This window comes from Aythya marila (assembly GCF_965140915.1).
Source record: "Aythya marila genome assembly, chromosome: 2".
NCBI classification, from domain to species: Eukaryota; Metazoa; Chordata; class Aves; order Anseriformes; family Anatidae; genus Aythya; species Aythya marila.
The window spans coordinates 108,482,857-108,502,757 of NC_139043.1; the positions used below are offsets into that span (position 1 = coordinate 108,482,857).

The 19,901-nt window shown below is 37.2% G+C and overlaps 1 protein-coding gene across 1 annotated transcript in view; it reads left to right on the forward strand.

Moving 5' to 3' along the window:
- LAMA3 (laminin subunit alpha 3) overlaps positions 1-19,901 on the forward strand; it is a gene marked incomplete at its 5' end in the record, with an annotated part of 111,087 nt that overhangs the window by 36,888 nt on the left and 54,298 nt on the right. The window contains 13 exons of the mRNA XM_082752971.1: positions 45-91; positions 1,687-1,786; positions 2,308-2,360; positions 2,729-2,834; positions 4,629-4,728; positions 5,505-5,661; positions 8,668-8,806; positions 10,296-10,438; positions 11,864-11,964; positions 12,073-12,226; positions 13,664-13,824; positions 15,473-15,581; positions 17,707-17,804. Coding sequence (XP_082609097.1) covers positions 45-91; positions 1,687-1,786; positions 2,308-2,360; positions 2,729-2,834; positions 4,629-4,728; positions 5,505-5,661; positions 8,668-8,806; positions 10,296-10,438; positions 11,864-11,964; positions 12,073-12,226; positions 13,664-13,824; positions 15,473-15,581; positions 17,707-17,804 — 1,468 coding nt within the window. The remainder of the gene's footprint in view (positions 1-44; positions 92-1,686; positions 1,787-2,307; positions 2,361-2,728; positions 2,835-4,628; positions 4,729-5,504; positions 5,662-8,667; positions 8,807-10,295; positions 10,439-11,863; positions 11,965-12,072; positions 12,227-13,663; positions 13,825-15,472; positions 15,582-17,706; positions 17,805-19,901) is intronic.

The following is a 19,901-nucleotide window of genomic DNA, read 5'->3' on the forward strand; positions in this document are numbered from 1 at the left end:
TTTTCAAAAGATCTTTTAATGTGTTTATTTTTTAATTCCTAAAGGAATCAACAGTGAATGTGACCCTTCAGGTAGTGTTGGTTCTCATTCTGTAAGTATTCTGTCTTTGCAGCTAGCAATATTCATAATTCATGTATGGTCTGAGCCTTTGCTGAACGCATTCACTCCATCGCTTAAGTGCCTGAAGCCTGATCATAATCTGTGAAAGAATTGCACAAGCTTATTTGCAGAGTAAGAGAGGAAATGACCTTTGTGTTTTATTCTTTGATCAAAACAAATACAATTACCTGTTTAGGGTGGTGTTTGTTTTTTTTTGTTTGTTTGTCTTTGAATCTTTTTATATGTGCAATATGCATACTGTTTGTGTGTGCTTGGTATGCTAGAATGCTGATGCATGCATGCAGGTGTGCATCTATAGCTATGCATGCTTTGAAGACCTTCTGGTTCTGGGTTGGACCATTTCAGTACCAAATTATTTCCGAAAAAAAATATATTTTAGTATTTAGTATTTTAACATCAGTAATATGCTAGTATTTATTATATGAAAGTATATACTAGCATTTTAGTATTGATATGAGTAATATACTAGTATTAGTAGTTAGTATTTTTATTATTAATAATATGCTATGAAAAATCACAGATCAGAAACTGTTAAGTTACACTCCATATAAATGGGTTGCAAAGAGGACCCAGAAAATAAATCTGGCAAGTAGAAGAGGTAGGCTCAGGCATACATCTGTATTTGTCTTACAGCTTTTTTTAAAGTTGGCCACATGTAAACCAGTTACTCCCTGGAAACAATGTTGATGTGCCTGAGCAAATAACCCTGCTGAGAGACATCCATTCTCTTTTATGGAAAAGGATAGAAAAAGAATTAAGAAGAAAAGCAGAATTTACTATTATTTGCCTCTGCTTGTCCCTAAGAATAATGTGTAGGGGATTGAAAAGTCTCTGTTGCCTCAGAGAAATATGCTTTAGCTTTGTATAATTATTTTTTCAATAGTTAATAAATGGAGAAGTGTAAGAAAATATGAAGAAGAGACATAACAGATAAATTCTACCAAAAATTACCTAAATCAATTTTACAAAAAAAAAAAAAATTGACATCATATCTACTTCACAGTGCTGTATGGTACTATATGGGTGATTCAGAACATAAATTATCTAAGATTAAAAGTACAGAAAAGTTGTTGGTAAAAATAAAAAATAGAAAAAAAAAGTGTGTCATTGCCATAATTAAAAACAAAACAAAAAAAAAACACTAATATTAACATTTTGAATCTGAATTAGGTCACTTTACCACTGTTGTTTCTACTTTGCCCTCCTAAGAAAAACAGAATGATAAAAGTAGGAGAAAATATAAAAATTAATGACTACTTTTAGGAAAAATTGTATTTTAAACTTTACACAAAACTGTTAATGCTTTGGAGCAGTTATAATAAGGCTATGAAAGAATTGGAAAGTATGTTACGATATTTAGGATAAATTGGATATGGAAAAATGGAACAATCCTGTGCTGATAGTGTGAGACAGAAAAACCCAAGAAATCTGAATCAGCTGTGGATTCCATGTTTTTGTGAAAGTCAGTAAGCTGCCTGAGTTGTTTATAACATTAAATCTTTCATAATACTAAAGAGCTGTGTGTTTTTTTATGAAACAGATGAATCAACTTCTTTCTGTCATTAGGGCTATTGTCAATGTCTTCAGCACGTTGAAGGTCCTACATGTAGTAAATGCAAACCATTGTACTGGAACCTGGCCAAAGAAAACCCTGAAGGATGTACAGGTACAGCTTTAAGACACATTTCTTTGGGTTATGAAATACGCTAAATTATTTTGAATATTGTCTTTGTTAGCTGTGGTGCTCAGTGATTTTAACAACTCATTAAGAACATGTTTTCACGTTACTTAATTTGAAAACCAAATTACCTATAATAGCAAAAGTTATTTTTAGAAATTAGACCACAATTTCATGAGTGTTTGTTAGTTCTGTACTCTGACAGAAAGCAATTCTGTCAGAACACCCAGAAAAGACTGGTTTTGCTAGATGTAAATTAGAATACTTCAAAACACGTCAGTAAATTGCACATACACAAGTCATTCATTCTTCTTTGCTTTATCTTCTCGCCTTGCACCAGTATCTATTTGTTGTTCTGAACCTTCCAGAGTAGAATCCACTTTGTTGCACTGACTCCAAATTGAGGACTCAAGATTTATTTATTTATTTATTTATTTATTAATGCAAAGCATATTGGAAAGAGGAAATGCAGATTATCTTTTTTTTTTTTTTTTTTTCAATCCGTGCAGCGTGCCATTGTGATGTGAGTGGAACACTAAGTGGAGTTGGAGAATGTCGACAGGTGAAGTGGAATTATAAGGAAAACATTAATTCAATTTATTTTTGTAAATATATGTTATTGTAACATAGTAAGATGGAAATCTTGGAACTCATTACTGCTTTTTTACACATGAAATTTTTACACATGAAATGACAGGTGACATCCTAGGGATGTATAAAAGTTATGAAAAGTTTTCATCACCTTAAAAGTAGGGATTTCTTGTCTGTCCATTAAAGGTGATAAATAACTAAGTTATGTCCAGATAAAATGTTTTTGTTCAAATTAGAATGATTTTCCTCTTCACAACTGGAGGGAATTCAAAGTATTGAAAGAATGAAGTTCTGAAGAAGATGCTGATGAAATTTTTGATGAAATTATTTTCTTCACAGGAAAATGGACATTGTTACTGCAAATCCAATGTTTGTGGAGATTCCTGTGACACTTGTGAAGCTGGTTATTATGCTCTTGAAAACAATAATTATTTTGGCTGCCAAGGTAAAGAACATTTCTAGCAGCAAATTTTCACATAACACAGAAGTATTTAGAATTCCACAGGTCATATTTTTAAAACGTGGATGTGTTTGTTGAATCGTTTATGCACAGTGTTTTGCACTATTACTTGTAACATGTACGAGTCTCAGTTTGAGCTGGATGTGTTCTGTATTTGAAATCTCCTTCTTTGCCTTCCAAAAGGAGAAAGAATAGGGCAGACGTTACCACAGTAGCTCCCAGAAATGTTGTGGCTCATTCACTTGATAAAATTTGTTCCTTTATGAGTTCATCGGATTTTGCCTCACCATACTCAGCACCTTGTTTACCACCACCTGTCTGAGGTTTCTCCATCAAAGCCTGTTGTGAGATAGCAAGAGGAGCTGCTGAAGCTTGCCCAGCACAGAGCCAGTGCAAGCCTGGGCAATCCTGAGCTCTGTGCCTAGCCTTCATTCCTGCATTGTGCACCTCACTAATCCCTGTCAAAATCGAATACCTCACACTCTGAGAGGGTTTCAGTGGAGTCAGAAATTAAAATGCAATGAAAAGTTTAATGCAGTACGTAACACCGAGATGCAATTCGTCCAGCAAAATATGTATGTATCATAGCTAAAGAGATTTCCAAATAACTGAAAGTCATTCCTTGTTTCACACCTTCCACCAGGATACGGGGCCAGGGAGGTTTGATTTTTCCTGCAAACAAAGATTGGTAGCTCTTTGTTCTGTTTAGTGGGTTTCTAAGGTCCACTGGAATAAGAACTTAAAAGATTACAACAGCTTGTAACTTGATTTATTTTTAGTTTCAGTTCTGTTTGTGTATTGCTATAAACTGTGACTCAGGATGCTTTGAAGTACAGTCAGATGTAGCTGTGATATGGTGGAAGTGGTCATCACTCTGCCATGTGTTTTGAGGAGCACAGGACTACTTCAATGGTTCCCTTTCTTCCTTGCCCTCCCTGTAGATTTGGGTTTGCTAAAATTATTGAAAGCACTTTCACTGCCTTTAGTGGGATTTACACCTGTACAAGGATGATGCAAGAGATTTACTTTTTTACTGATGTATTTGTGTCAATCCTTTTGTGTGTGCAAAGTTTAAAAACAATGTCTAGTTTATCAAACAAACTTTTTGTGCCTAATTTTCAAACCAAAGATCTAATGAAACAGATCTGGCTTCACGAAGGTGCAAATTACTTTAATTCTCTTTGATTTCAGTGAGATTACTTGATGTGCTATAAGTATGTTTAGGAACAATCAACCTGTCAAGTCAGTTCTGAAATTTTTAACCTAGGCATACTTGTTCCTTAGTGTGATACATTATGCCTCGTTATTAGAGGTGTCCCTTACTTTATGTCACAAATCCTGTCTCACATAGGAAGTCACTCAATATGGTTGTCCGATATCAGTTAAAAATATGTGTATGCTCTTATGTAAACACATATGGTTTTCTTATGTTGTGGTACCAGAATGGCTGTTCTGCAAAACTGTGGTCCAGCATTTAGTAAATGTGGCTTTTTACTTGTGATTTAAAAATAAAAAATAATAATTCAAAAGGCTTTTGTCATGTTACAAGCAGGAGAAAAAAAAAAAAAAAAGAAAACAACAAACATGAAAAGCCAGAAGTAATTGCAGCTTATCCATGGGTGTTAATGTGTTTCAAAGAGTCTGAAGGGAGTCTAAAGGGCTCCGGAAGGAGGAAATGAGTTGATAATAGTGTTTAATTAGAGGAAGCGAGGTGTGTTTTCTGATAACCTTTATCACTTTTTCTGATGGGATATTTGGCTTCTGTTCTTTGCCTGGCAGGCTGTCAGTGTGATGTCGGAGGATCCATCAGTTCTGCGTGTGCTGAGCCCTCGGGTGCCTGCCAGTGCAGAGAGCACGTTGTGGGGATGACCTGTCAGGAGTGAGTCAGACTGTCACAAAGAGCTTGTGCTCTAAAGTAGATCATTTGAAACTGCCCATCTTGCTAGCTTTTCACAAGAAGTTCTTTATTTGTTGATAAATAAGCTGGTAAATTGTGGTATTAGTTATATTCACTTCACCTGACAGTTTTTTTCTTTACTTTAATGGGATTTTTTTGCAATCACATTGTGTATATATCCATGTACCTGTATATATCAAGAGTTACATAAGGTAAGGTACAGCTGTAAAAGTTCTGGAAAGAGAATTCTCATTCCACCCATCTTATTTGCTGCCTGGAATTTATTAGCTACTATCAGTAGCTAATTTCTCAGTGATCAGTAGATCGCTTCCCTTCCGTTGCTTTATTCCTTTAGATGTAGACTATACAATGAATGGTAATTCTTTCAGGTTACAATGGTGAGTGGGCGGAGGATTCTTGCCAAAAAGTGTTGGATGCTGGGGTTATACTCAGATGATGAACTACCTGGAAATATCATAAATTCGTCAGGCATTTTTGGCTTACATAGTTGTGAAACGAAAAACCATATCAGAATCAATTTGCTTTAGCTGTTGAGTGACATGATTTAGGCACATTGCCTGAAATGTCTTTGCTCACAAATAAATATCAAAGGTTTAATCAATGGTTATATTTGTATTTTAAACTGTCAAGGATATCCAAACTGACAATCAGAGCGAAAAATGTAAATTTGGAGGAAAATAATAGTCCTTTGAATGCTTGTTCTTTTTTTTTTTTTTTTTTTTTTGTCTCCTTGAAAGGCCTGAACAAAACTATTTTTTCCCTGATCTGCACCACATGAAGTTTGAGATTGAAGATGGCACTACCATCCAGGGAAGGGGAGTTCGGTTTGGCTATGATCCTCAGGAATTTCCTAACTTCAGTTGGAGAGGATATGCCCGGATGTCTTCTATACAAGTAAGCTGGTATTTTGCTCAAGGCTTTGGGGTGAAAACATAGATGTATGATATGTATGCCCCCGTTGTACTGTTATGTGTGTACAAGGTCATGGAGGAACGAGAAAGGACAGGATCTCACTAATCTGAACACTTTGGCACTGTATCACTGTTTGGATTAGTGACTATTGGCATTATTTAAAGTTAGTCATTGCTAATACAAATATGTGTTCTTTTTTTGTTTGTTTGTTTGTTTGTTTTTGTTTTGTTTTGTTTTTTAGGAATACATTTTGCTGTAGGTTTAAAGTTAAGATCTGGTAGCTTTAAAGTCTCTATGACTAAATCCAGAAATTGTTGTTATGACAAGGACAGGAGAAGATTAATGTTTGGCTAAATCACTTGATTATAGAGTTCCATAGCAGTCTGTGTTAAGATTTTCAGGTTTCATCATAGTGCCGGGGTGAAGCCTTCACACTTGCAACTTGTATTGGGCAAGGAGGAGAAAGTCTCCAATGTATTAGGAATGATACCTTTACATTACAGCAAACAAGAAAATGTGTGATTCAGTAAAACAAGATGCGAGCAAGAGTGTTTCAGCAACATTTATTTTAGTCTCATGATTGTTTACACATAAAGCAAAAACCAACAGAGGGAATAAATACATTGCAGGAATTGTATAGCATAATTTAATTGTATAAGAAAGGACCTGTTTGACTTTGGACTGAACTGCTGAGCAAGCGACTCAAAATTTGAAAAGAGTAGATTTGAGCAATAAATGGGATTTGCTCATTCTTCTTAAAAGTGGTACTCTACTCTGATGCTGATTAGATTTTTTAGTCCACAGATATAGTTGTGTCCATCCTCTGTAACCTCTCCAAGGACCAATGGGTCAAATACAGACAGACATAAGCACATAACTGTTTTGCAAGTATAGTGATTTTCTTTCTGTTCTTCGCTTTTCACTCTTTCCTCTTTGTTGTTGTGGTTTTTTGTTTGTGGTTTGTTTGTTTGTTTTTGTTTCTTTAATCTCAAAGACAATTTTTTTTCTTTTAATTTTTTTGGCTTTTCAGAATTACTCCACATTCACAAATGAAGGCAACTCTTTGGAAATTGTGCTTTTGTAAATTTCTGCTTTCTAACTCAGATGCTTTTTTGCATTTAATATCCACTAGGCATTTTGTAAAGAGGTAGTGAAAAGGTTTAGTTTCTAATCCTGCTGAAAGCGTGCCTTACTTTGCTCATCTGTATAAAGCTTTTCATTCATGTAAGTAATTGCCAGATCCAGGCCCTCCACAGTTAGATCCTTGCATAGATAGTCTTCATTCTTCATACTCACATTCTTCATTTCAAGAAACTTTCAGAATTTTCACATAGCATTTTTGTGTCTTGCAGGGCCCTGAAATACTCCTGACATTTCTTTCGTGGAAGACAAATTAGCATTACAATATCTACCACACAAAAAGCTAATGTAAAAACTTTTTGTGAAAATATTTCAACACAATTAAAAAAACAAACGAACAACAAACACAGGTGAAATAAATAACCCATGAGTAGTGCCCTATGCTGCTGTGCTTCACCCATGCTGCTAACATGGGGGTCTCTGATAGACTGAGAAGCTAACAGTTTGCCTGAGATTTTAAAGCACTGGCAAGAGCTGCCTAGGTTGGTGATAGAGCTCAAAGAATAAATTCTCCTCGCTTCCTGCTTTTTGCTTGAAATTGAGGACTGACATCTCTTCCTCCCTCATTACTCATTAATGTCTTCTTTCTTTCTCTTCACCTGTGTCTTCTAGACTTCCCATAAAAACTTAGAAACCATTTTGTGATACTTTCTGAGGCATGTTGCTTTATTTCTTTCACCTTTTCTTCTTTGTTCCTATCTATTTTTCAGGTATTCCCTCAATGCCTGTCTTTTCTTTTCAGCAGTCATCCTTCTCCATTTAAAACAACAGTTGCAAAACCTTCCCCCATGTGTCTGTGTTTTGTGTTCTGGTCCACTGCCCTTCTGCAGTCACCAAGATTTTAGCCAATTAATCTCTGCAGATCTCTCCTCCATATCATCTGTTATATATCTGTCTTTGCTTTCTGCATTGCATTTCTATTTAGAAAGAGAAGGTCTATGATGATGACAGAATTGAATAATATGCTAACCAGCATGTGTGAGCTGGCACTCTGGCATTTATTTTAACTTTTAGCAATAAGAGATTATATGGCTTTGTGCCCCATTCTGACAGGTTTGCAATTTAGAAAACTTGTGTGCTTTTGGGGATGCAGAATGGACCATAGTGGTAGGGAGGTTACTGTACCAGAAGCATCTTGGGATGGGACAGTGAGTGGGTTATGATGGGTGATCTGGTGGGATTTGGTTTGTAGTGGGAGCTTTATGATTTAGGATGGAAGGGAGGAAGCCAAACCCTTGAGACTGCACAAAGCCTATTTTTTTCCTAATCCACCAACCTTTGAACAAGTCTCTGCTGACACTTCTGCTCTGCAACTAAATGGGGGCTGTGTGAATTCATTCTCCTGTGGGCTTACTGCCAGTCAGGGTCAATGGGAACTGTGTGGTTCCAGAGATGTCAGTTCAGCCCCAGGGCAAAAGAAGCATGGTATCACATCTCTAAGGCAGTGAGGGATCTGGTGGAGGAGCAGAAGTTGCAGTGCCAGTCTGAGATGTCTGCGTGCTGTGGAGCATTGTGTTATCTCAGACTAAGACCAGTGATTCCGGCCCTTGATACCTTATCTTTCCCTGCACGTGCAGGGAGAATACCAGTAAAATACTGTCCATGTTTCAAGGTGCAATATCAACATGCATATTAGTTAAGATTCCATGTGTTTCAGGGTAAGTTATTATTCAACAAGTGTTTTATTTTACAGGAGATTTTGTTCCATGTTCTCTTGTAAGCTGCTGGAGCCTTTCTTTTCTGTTATGGAGTATGTCTTTTGCCAAATGGTTTTTCTTTCTCTGGGTGCTAGTAACAAATAATATACTTTCCTTTCCTCCTTTTTCCCTTTCTTTTTATTTTTCCCAGCCAGAGGTGGTTGTACCTGTCACTGTGGCTTCCCCTAAGCTCTTCCACCTAGTCCTCCGCTATGTCACCCTGGGTTCAAAAAGCTCTAAAGGGAAGATCTCAATTGCTGAGGGAAAACATTTTGGCACTAACTATACTTGTAAGTGAATTAATTTTCTCACTAGGCTTACCTGTCTTCATCTGTCATACACAGCATTGCCATTCCAGTGTACACTTGTCTGCATGTGCATTTTTCTTGTAGGCATTTAGTCTGGTGCTTGCATGGCTTCTAACTGTTCCTCTATTCAGCACTTTATGGCTGTTTTTGTTTATTAACTTCAATTTTTCAGAACGAAGTGAGGATAACTTTGAATGTGGAAAAATCAAACCACTACTTATTTCGCATTATCCTGAGATACATTAACCCTGGAGGGGAATCGTTACCTGGCCGCATATCTGCTTCTCAATCTCGGCCTGGAACAGGTAGGTACAACCCAACGGCACAACAGATCAGATGAATGTTAGATTACAGAAGCCTTTTCAAGAAGCAACTAATTCGGATTCGTAATGTCGCTTAAAATGCATTGCTTTTAACAATGTCAATGCTCTTGTGCTTTTCCTAATATATTTTCCTGTAAATGATGTGGCTATGTTTGCATGAAACTTCTGCTAACAGTAGTAATCAACATTTGTTTTTTAAACGTTTGCCAAATTCAGGGCTTTCAGTTCTGTACTCGAAAGATTTGAACTGTGTGTTTTACGAAGCTTTCAAAGAAGGAATAACAGCATTTATCGTGGTTTAGTTGCCTTTAATATTTCAGTTTAAAGGTGACTTCTGCCTTCTTTCCATGAATAATGTTTATTTAATGATGAACCCAATCCACCAAATTAGCTCTGATGACAGACCTCAACAACATATCATGACTTGGTGCCTGGTAAAAGATAAGTACTCCATATCCTTGGTATGCCTCTACCATTCAAGGATATGCTCAGCATTATCTCTTACGATGCCTAATAGTATCATACTGCTGGGAGTCGATGGCATTTAGTCATAGATACTTCAGTAATTCGGAGAAGACAGAACTGAAGACACAACAGGTACCTCTCAGCAGAGGGGCAGCAGTTTATAGTCAGGACTGGCTTACGTTGCTGGGGAGACAGGGAACCAGCTTGGAGAACAAGCTTTTGTCTTTGTCTAGGGGCTCTAAAGAGGAAACCTTTGCTTTTCATAACATTTTAGATGCTACAGAGAACTTCTGGTATTTGAAATATACAGCTGAAGGTTGCATGAGAACAGGCTTTGTGTCAACTGAAGATGTCTTGAGTCAGTGGAGAGAAATACTGAATGGAAAATAATGGAAGAGGGAAGGGAAGTGAACATTCAGAATAATACAAAACTGGCCATTACAAAGGAAAAAGTCTGCTCTTCTGAACCAATTTGCTCAAGACTAATAAAAAACAAGATGACAATAATTACACAGCTCTGTAGCTTACTTACAGTACATATTGTCAGAGGAGCATTGATCAGCTCCTATTACACCAAGTTTAGTGGATTAAATCTAAAGTCCAGAGTACCAACCAAGTAGAGACATTTTACTCAGTCCCTTATTTTTTACCTTTTTTTTTTTTTTAACCTTTTTTTCTGGCAGGGGCTGCTCAGAGCAAAGAATTTGTCTTCCCACCCAGCAAGGAGCCAGCTTTTGTCACAATCCCAGGAAAAAGCTCCACAGAATCTTTCTCATTGGTTCCAGGAATGTGGATTGTCAGTGTAATGGCAGAGGAAGTCCTCTTGGTAAGAAAACAATTGAAGAAAACAAGTGCTTGAAGGCTGTCATGATAATACTGCTCTGGAGTTGTTTGTCAGGAACAACCCTGGAAGCAATTGAAATTGCACAGTAGTAGTGAAAATAGTAGAGTGGCAGAATGTCATTATGAAAATATACAGTTCAGCCTCTAATTTCACTTTTTTTCCCTTCTCTGACTTGCATCTGCTGTAATTTTTCATGTGCTTACAGACTTTCAGTCTGTCCAGAATCTGTACCTTCAAATGTTGAAGTAATATTAATATACAGCACAATTGGTTGAGCATAAAAGCTCATAGAAATTAGTAATTCTTGCATATCACATAACATAAGTAAAGCTTTTTATCCTCCCATCTTTACTCTCCTTCCACTTACTGAAAAATTTTCTGTGACAACTGTTGTGACTTGCTATAAAAAGACAAAGTCTTTGAGGTGAGCATTTATAGAAAACCTTAAAGATGCATGAGCACAAAGATGCTATACTGAAATTCTTATGTATATGATATACGTTTAACAAGTAGCCGCTATCTTTAGTCATCAACCCTGGGGCTCTGTTAAATTTATGGAACGCCATGTAGAATGTTACTAAAGAGCTTGCAGCGTATTTCTTGCTGGAAGTGACAGTACTATTGTGCCTTTTTCTTTAACACCTTTGGAAAGGAATTTGTTAATGATCTTAGCCTAGTATGTATTCATAAAAGAGTTTTTATAAAAAAACTCCACTCTTTTAAGTTGAAAAGGCAGAGCAAAAATATACCAGCTTCTTGAAGCACAGCTTAATAGATTATGAGGAATATTTTTATGAAGTCACCTGGGATACATGAATCTCCCTTGCAGAGTCAAACACAGTTGAGCTGTATGCAGGTGAATAGCATACATGGGTGAAAACTGTGCAGAGCCATCTGTGTATTACCAAGCAGCACCTGTGCAACTCAAGCTTATACAAACTGATTCTTTTTTTCCACTCTACTGACTGGACCATTTGGCTTATAAAGCAAGAACAACTTTGGGTTAGAAGATCTGTGTTACTTAGCTTTAAAGCTTAAGTAGGAGGGGCCTGTGCTTTTAGATTCAGAGGCTCTGGACTTGACAAGTCCTGCAAGGCATAGATGTAGTGGGGAACCTCCTTTATGACCACCATCTTGTACAATACATGATGGGATAGTGGATGCAGAGTTTCCCTGCTTACAGGGCAGCTGCCTTCAAACTGTCTCTGTGAAGATATAAGCATTTACCATGACACATAGGGATGTCGCTGGCCCATACAGCAACAAAAAATCTATATGTGTATTGCAGATATCCTTCATAAAAATTATTTGTGTGATTGGTTTTGTGCATTGCTACATTGTGAACGTCTGGAGAGGTTCCTTTTGTAATTTTCTGCATGGTCTTGCATTTGTTACATTTGTTCCTAGGATTATATGGTGCTGTTACCTAGTGATTATTATGAAGCATCCATCCTGCAGATACAAGTTACGGAGCCTTGCACCTATCCTGGACGTGTTTCAACAGAGAAGTCAGTATATATGCCACAGAATAAACCATTGCCTTGGATTATGTTGTTATGATACTGCTGCAATTGAAAGCAATAATAATTCTGTGTTGTGTTTTTGTTTTGTGTAAGCTGCTTGCTCTATCAGCATTTGCCACTGGGCAGATTTTCCTGTGTCCTGGGTTCAGAGGTAGCATATTACAGACGTGGGGGAGAATACAGAAGAATACCTGTTCGGCAGCCAACTCCTGATCAACCAGTGATGTCCCATATCAGTGGAAGAGAGGTGAGATTCCTGCATGCTAATCACAGTTGCATCTGCACTATTCACTACAAAACTACTGGACTGAAAAAACTGTGGCAGATTCATGGCTCAGGATTTGCAGATCTGTAACTCATCCCTAAAACAGGCTCTGTACTAAGTTCTATATTTTATACAGATCCGTGTAAACAAATCAGTATTGGCAGATGTATAGCTATGACTAGAGAGGATGTTTTGCTCTGAGAAAAGTATTTAATAAAATAAAAATCCCTGTGTTTTAGGCATACTGTCTAGTTCAGCATATTGCTTAATTGTAGTAACAATGGCAAAATGGTTTGTCAGCAGTAATGGAGTATGTATGTAACTCCAAATTCATCTTTTGTTGTTGTTGTTGTTGCTTAAAGAGCTATAATTATGTAAAATATTTGCTTTAGTAAAGAACAAGCAGATGCAAATATGATACTGATGTGGGTCCAGTGAAAAAGAAACATGTTTCACAAAACCAAAAAGTATACTAGAAGCGTATTTTTTTTTTTTTTAAAAAAAGCTATTTTATCAAGTCCATGATAATTAAATGTAAAGTGATTGTGTCCTCTGTTACTGTGTTCTGACAGTTGCTTTACAAATACCAACTGTGCCAATGATACTTAAATGTCATAGGCCCTGGTGCTTCATCACTGATGTGTGTGCAAAACTTAACTGTTATGACTTACTGCAGTGAAGTCAGGATGGCTGTTGACAGAATTATTTGCTTGTTGAAAAGTTCACAGCCTAAGGACATCTTGAGAAAAAAAATCTTATGTTTGAAAATAATTATATAGCCCCTTGTAACAAAAACCTGTGTAACCACAGCACTTTTCATGCAACTACTTCAAAGTATTTTCTGTAAAATATTACTTTAACCAACTTGCACAGGTAAACTAAAAGAAAAACCTGATGATTCAGAAAGTGGCAATGGTTATTTCCTGGAGATAATGCTCTCAGTCTTTGTAGGGAATCAGTGTAAAGCGCTGCGGTACGAGGAGTTCTGTTCATGGAAATGTTTATTCAGTGGAGAATTAAGAGTCAATTTTGATTTGTTTTTTAAAGATAGCTTATAGATGAGGGTGACAGTTTTTTAGGAACATCAGATTTTCCTCACTGATAGTTTATATTGCCAAGAATAGAAATAATAAGCCTCATTTCCTAGCCTTATCTTGCAGATCTGCTGTTATCTTCCTAGAGCTGTTATAGTGGCAGCTGTTTCCTGAATCTGGTTGACTCTTACTAGTGGACAGAGTGATTATTTATAAGCACTGCTTCCATCCTGCTGGACTGCCTTTTGCTGAGACAGCTCAGGGTTGGCCCTAGGCTGATTAAGACGGGTTAGCTTGCAGGGCAGGCAAAGGGAGCTTCCTGCAAGAAGAAGAAGAGAGTGAAAAATCTAATTTTTTTTTTTTTTTTTAATGATGCTTGACCTAGGTCAATTTACAGATGACCATAAATGTTCCTCAAATTGGTCGCTATGTTCTTGTTTTTGAATATGCCAATGAAGATGACCAGTTATACACTGCTGGGGTAAAAATAAATAGCCCGGGACCTGTCACAGAAGGCCAAGTGAGAATATACAGTTGCAAATACAGGTAAGAATTTCCAAAGTGCTTAAATAACCATTTAGAATATAATTATACTTTTTATATATTGGAATCCATTTTACTGCTGTTATGTTGTTCAAATTTTAGGGTGATTTAAGAGCAAATACATAATTCTTTGGGTATTGTACAGATTTTTAAGTCTGTGCAGTCAGCACATTAAATATTGCTACTGCTTTAGTGAACTTTTTCTGTACAAAGGGGTTTTTATATGCACTTGTAAATCCTTATAAACTATTAATTATAGAGTCCAGTAGCAGAGCATCCAGCAGCTCTGTTGGCTGCAGATGTTTGCACTGTTTACGCTTGTTTAGTAAAAAGCATGTCTGAGAGTTTTGACTATAAAAAGAAAAAAAAGTAGCAGCCAGTTTTACAAGAGTGTTTCCACCCCTCTAACAAGATTTGCTGAAGCAAAGGTATGCGTTTGTCTGAAATCTTGAGCAGGCCTCAAGCCCTATGTTTCTTTATCCTTGTTGACTACTGAGGTTACTGCAGATGTTCCAGAGATTTTGTCTGTCATAAGTGGGATTGTCTTTAACGCTTGAGCAATTCAGAGTAGGACTCAAATTAGGATGGTGATCCCGCAGATGTTTGTGCCCCTAGGAGTGTCAGAGGGCTACTGACATGCATAATTTTTTTCCTGTGAGCCAAAGGTTTGACAGATTGTAGACTTAGGGATATTCAGGATTTTCATCAGCATGTTTGTGATGCAGAACAGATCTATGTGACTTTGCCAGGTCACTGCTCTTATTTTAGCCTGATAAACACTTTGAACCCCAAGCTCTCTCTCTTTTTTTTTATTTTTTTTAATTAAACACATTTTATGAACTAATTTTGAACTTGTTTGTATGCATATGTTAAAAGCTTGCTTGTGAAAAGACTCAGTAAATCCCTTCTGCTGCCATTCTGCATTGAAACTAATGGTGCCACTGCAATAAGCTGCTGTGTCATCTATCCTGAGCAGGAAGATACGTGTCTGTTAAAAAAGAAAACAATCAAAACTGCATAATGAAGTTTGTCGTAGAATCATGAATAAAGTATGCCAGGTCTACTTACAGCTCTATCAGACTGATTATTCCCAATAAAACATTGGAAGAGAATGGATCCCGGATTCACAGACATTCTCAGTTGCCCAGTTTCTAGTGAAAATCAAATGAGAGACCTCTATTCTTCTTAAGTGTCCTTAGCCCTGAGATGTCCTTATTTCTGAGCTGTGCAACAGCAGTGAAACTTTCACAATCTATGATTCCTACAGGAGAAACAGAAGAGCAGTTTTATGGTAGTTAATGGATTTAGTAAGATTAAGCAGCTGATCTAAGGTAATTGATTGGAGGCACAGACCTACATCTCAGTGTACTGCTAGCAGTAGCTCAACTGGAGAACTAAACAAAGGTCAGGAGGTTTGAACTCTGTGTAGGCAACCTACAAAGGGCAAGCCACATTTTGTATGTTGTGCTTCCTTTGTCTCTGCGGTGAGGATACTGCATTCACCAGTGGCCAAACATAGTTGTTACTTACGATCCAGCAGAATGACTGGGTACCTGTGGTGAGGCTAACTAGGCCTCCACTGAGCTACACAGTAGCACAAACAACATGGCAATGCCAGGAGGCTAATTTTTAATCCTGCTTTCTGTCTCAGTTTCCTTTGTCGCAGTGTTGTTGTGGATGACAGAAATCGTATTGCAGCCTACGATCTTCTAGCAGATACAAAGATACATCTTAAGGCATCATCAATTAATTTTCTTCTGGTAAGCTTCCATTTTCTTTCCCTTTTGTAATATTTGTTCCCCAAGTAGGTAAAGAGATGTACTTTTCTCCGTATATTCACAAGCTCTGTGGTGATATGTGAAAGGATGTATATTAGATTCTTCAAGATGTTGGTTTGTATATAGTCAGAAAATATTGAGTCAAACAAGAAAAGCAAATCCCTGTTTATCTTTTTTATCTCTGATCTTGGCAAGGGTGTTTCCAATTCTGTTATGCTTTATTTCAGTTGCCCTCTGTTTTCTGCATGTAAACTTTAATTGAAAAATACGCTGGTAGCTTTTTTCTTCATTACTGTATTTTTCCCTTTCTTTTCTTTTAATCTTCAAAACACAGGCATTTTCGATGTCTCTTGCAAAAAATTCAGGTAATAAGTGCACTCATTTTAGAAAAGATAGAACTTTTAAATGCTTTGAATAAAAAACCTTCACTGCCATCTTTTGGCCCACACCAGTAATACATTTTTCTAGATGCTGACTTCTTTTTCTAAGTTGTTTCAGTGTTTACCATTTTAGAAACATGAGGCCAGTTACACAGTTGGTTTAAATCTAAAATTAAAACCAAAGTATAAACACAGAGTTGTTCCATGGCACTGTTAGGATTGACAGCTGATGCATACTTTCTTCATTTCCTGAGGCAGCATTCAGTGTGAACAAATACTGTTTAAATTGTTTGGTAGCTCCTGGTAGCAATTCCTGTGCTTAACAAGATCCATACCCAAAGGATATTGCTATTATTAGGCTGTATCTCCGCATATGGAAGTTTCATGATAATATTTTGTCTTCCAAATTACAGTTTCCTTTTTCTAAATGACTTGCTTCAAGATTGAGATACAAAAAAATATTTCCCTGCATTAAACGTAAACGCTGCACTTACCAAAAGATGAGAATGAGGAAAAGAAGAATTTCTGTTGAATGGACATTATTTATGCAGTCAGTGTCCAGCTTTGGAGTTAAAGATGCCCTGTTGCATAGAACAGAGAGGCAAAGGGGAACTACCCTCGGTGCTGGAGATCAGAAATCTGGTCTAAATAGTAAAGGGGGAATGGGATTGTTGAGGTCAGCTTTCAAGAGGGGCTCTAACGACTTTATCTCAGACAGATGCAAATGAGCTGTCTGAATCCAAATGATGTTCCACAGTAACTTTTTAGCTGCTCTGAAAGTACAGTTCAGATCTTCAGAGTCTACCCTTGTTCTGCTGCAATAGGCTGGAGATCTACGGGTCATTACAGGCAGAATAATCACAATACTTGCTGCCCAGGAAAAGGGATTTTTGGCACTCTGCCTTCTAGCTTATAAAGGGTTTATATTCCGTGCTCACTTATGCTAAAACACAAGTTGAGCTCCTTTACGACTGCTTCTAAAGCAAATCACTTTGCACATTAATGCATTCTCCCTTTTTTTTTAATTGCTATTTATACTAATATGTAGTGCTAGTTATCTTTATCAAGTGCTTTTTTGTTTCCTTTTGAAGTAGTTCATGCACACATTTTGTAACCTGCACTTACATATTTCGGAAGTGCAAGTAATATCTTTTTATTGGCACTAACTATTGTATCTACCTACAAGCCATGCCTTATGTCAAAAAAAAAAAAGACCAACATTTTTTAAACTGAATTCTGAATCCAGTGGAAGAAATCTCATAGTCACCAAAGCTCATTTCTAAGGACTTTGTGTGAGCAAATATTACTGCCTGCATTTCAGAAGGACTAGGAATTCCCCCAGGGTCTGGAAGTCTTAATAACACTGATGAGGGCTTTTCCTTCTGACCCTTGTTCTGTATAATCTTGTTCACCCTTGGCTAGCTTCCGACCCTGCAAGCTGGTCTTCTGTAATTCCCATTACCATACATATACTTGCATTTTAATTTATTTAACTTCCCAATAGCTAACATTCCCTGGGAAGGACAGAAAAATACTTTTAAATACTGAGGCATTCAGGTGCAGGTAGGTAAGGGATCCAAAACTGCTCACAAAATCCATGACAGTAGATGGGTTGGGACTTAGATTTCCCTATGCTAACATTAGTCTACATTGTTCTCCTTTCAGGCTTGGCCCTATTATTTATTTACAGTATTAATTGCTAATTGTACCTTGTGCTTATTTTTCAGCACAAGGTTTGTATTATATCAGCTGAAGAATTTTCTCCAGAATATGTGAATCCTAAAGTACATTGCATAGCTGCTTACAGGAGTACCCATGATGGAAGGTAACTTGCTTGTTGTTATCCTTTATATTTTATATTATACTAAGAATTAGAAGCTGAAGTGTTAGTGTTAATCTAGACAGACTTTGTGTGGGATGTTGGTAATACTAACCTTTCCCATCTGAACTACCGAGTGCTAATGCATTAGAATACACAAGTATCTCACGTGGTTTCCAGCATAATAGGTGTCCAAGCTGGAAAAATATTGCTGTTTCTGTGGCAAGCCATGAATTAACATGCCTGAAATACTCACTGTTCTGCTTGGACTTTCATTCTGCATGTTACTGCTTCACCTGTTTCAGAATGACTTTAATTTCTCATTGGTAAGGGATATGAATTTCCTTTCAGGTATCCCAAATTCACAGCTCCACCAGCAAAATGGGGCAACCCCAAACTACACAACGTGTAAACCCCTTCTTCACAAACAAGCCACTCCCTTCTCCCCCTCATTGTGGGTCCTGTATGATAGGTGATGCTAAGCGTGCCCTCAGCATTCATTGCTCACAGCAGATCCTTCCCCTCCTCCTTTATACTTGAGTAGTACCAGTCGTTGGAGTACTCATGTGCAGTTGGGTCAACACAGGTCAATGTCCTCTTGTTACTGAGAACATTTGAACCTGAATGTTCACTTCCTAATTAGTCAGTTCCAGGTTCTGCAGAGCACTTGCTCCATCCTGTTGGCATTCTTCTTTCCACATGTTTCGTTCTTTGCACCAGAGAGGAAATGTCATTGCAGTTCCTGAATTAGGAAGCCCCACATTTCGATTCCTGTTGCACCTCCCTGGATGTCCTTGTGATTCTAGTCCTAAGTTGTTTTGTTTTGTTTTGTTTTTTAACCCCCAACTGATCTGACAATGAAGGGAGCCTCGAAGTAATAGTAAATTACATTTGTAACACTTCAGAGGCAGAATTGGTGACTAGGTCTAATGGTTTTCCAGATGGTGATTTCTAATGGTAGTTTCAGTGGTTGAACTGAAATAGGAAACAGAAAAATCTGGATATTAAATTGGATAAAAGCATGTGACTGCACTTGGCTTGCAAGTGGGCATAGCATTGAATTGCAACTTTAATTCTCCTGCTGTTCAGAATCTTACAACTGAGAGCAGCTTTCTAACACTGAAGATACTTGTCCTCTCATGAAAGGCATTTGACATTCTTGGGTATTTGTACTCTGAGTAAAATGGGGAAAGGAGGCTGGGTGAAAAGCATGGTATAAAGTCAAGCTAATGTAGATATACGTACCTTTTATTTTATTTGGTTTTATTTATTTATTTATTAAATCTCTTGCTGTACTTGCATAGTTTACTGTGTATTTACGGTCTGTTATTAAGACCGTTATCTGGCAGCATTTTTGCTTTCCTGAAAGTATTTAGTGTTCACCAAGTTGAAAGATTCAGGGTCTTGGCTCAGTTTAATAGTATTATAAGTGGATGCTGCACGTGGTTTCCCACACAAGCCTGGCAAATACATCTCAGTCCTGGCCCTGAAACGTATTTGCCATTCCAGTTCTGGGGCTGTCTTAAGCAGAGATTAATCATTGTCTGCTGAGTACTTACACGAAGTGAATAAATACTAGCGTGAAACCCCCAAATAACATTTTTTCCTGCAGTCTTGGAAACTACTTCTCTCAATCAAGTTCTTCAGACATAAATATACCAAGGAAGAAATAGTTAAAAACAACAGTGGATGAAAGGGGATGTTTTCAGGGAGCACTGTTATTTATTTTGGCTTCAATTCTACAAATATTTGAGTGTATACTTAACTTTTAAGTACTTAAGTAGTCCCACTGGCTTCAATGGGAAAACTCGCATGTTTAAGGGATACACCTACATAAATATTTGTAGAAGTGAAATTTCAACTGGTGAATGTAACTAACTGGATTCACTAACAATTGCATTTTTAACACCTTTGGTTTCCTTAGCAAACTCTTTTTGTTGAAACTGTTCAGGTTATGGAAATTTTGAGTCAATAAAAGCAGTCATGTACATTTTCCCCTCTGTGCGTTAGATCTATACCTCTTGTTTTCCATTTATTGATCATAAAATTCCAAAGAGTAACAGTGGTTACTACTGTGTTATTAATTGTATTACATTCTAATGT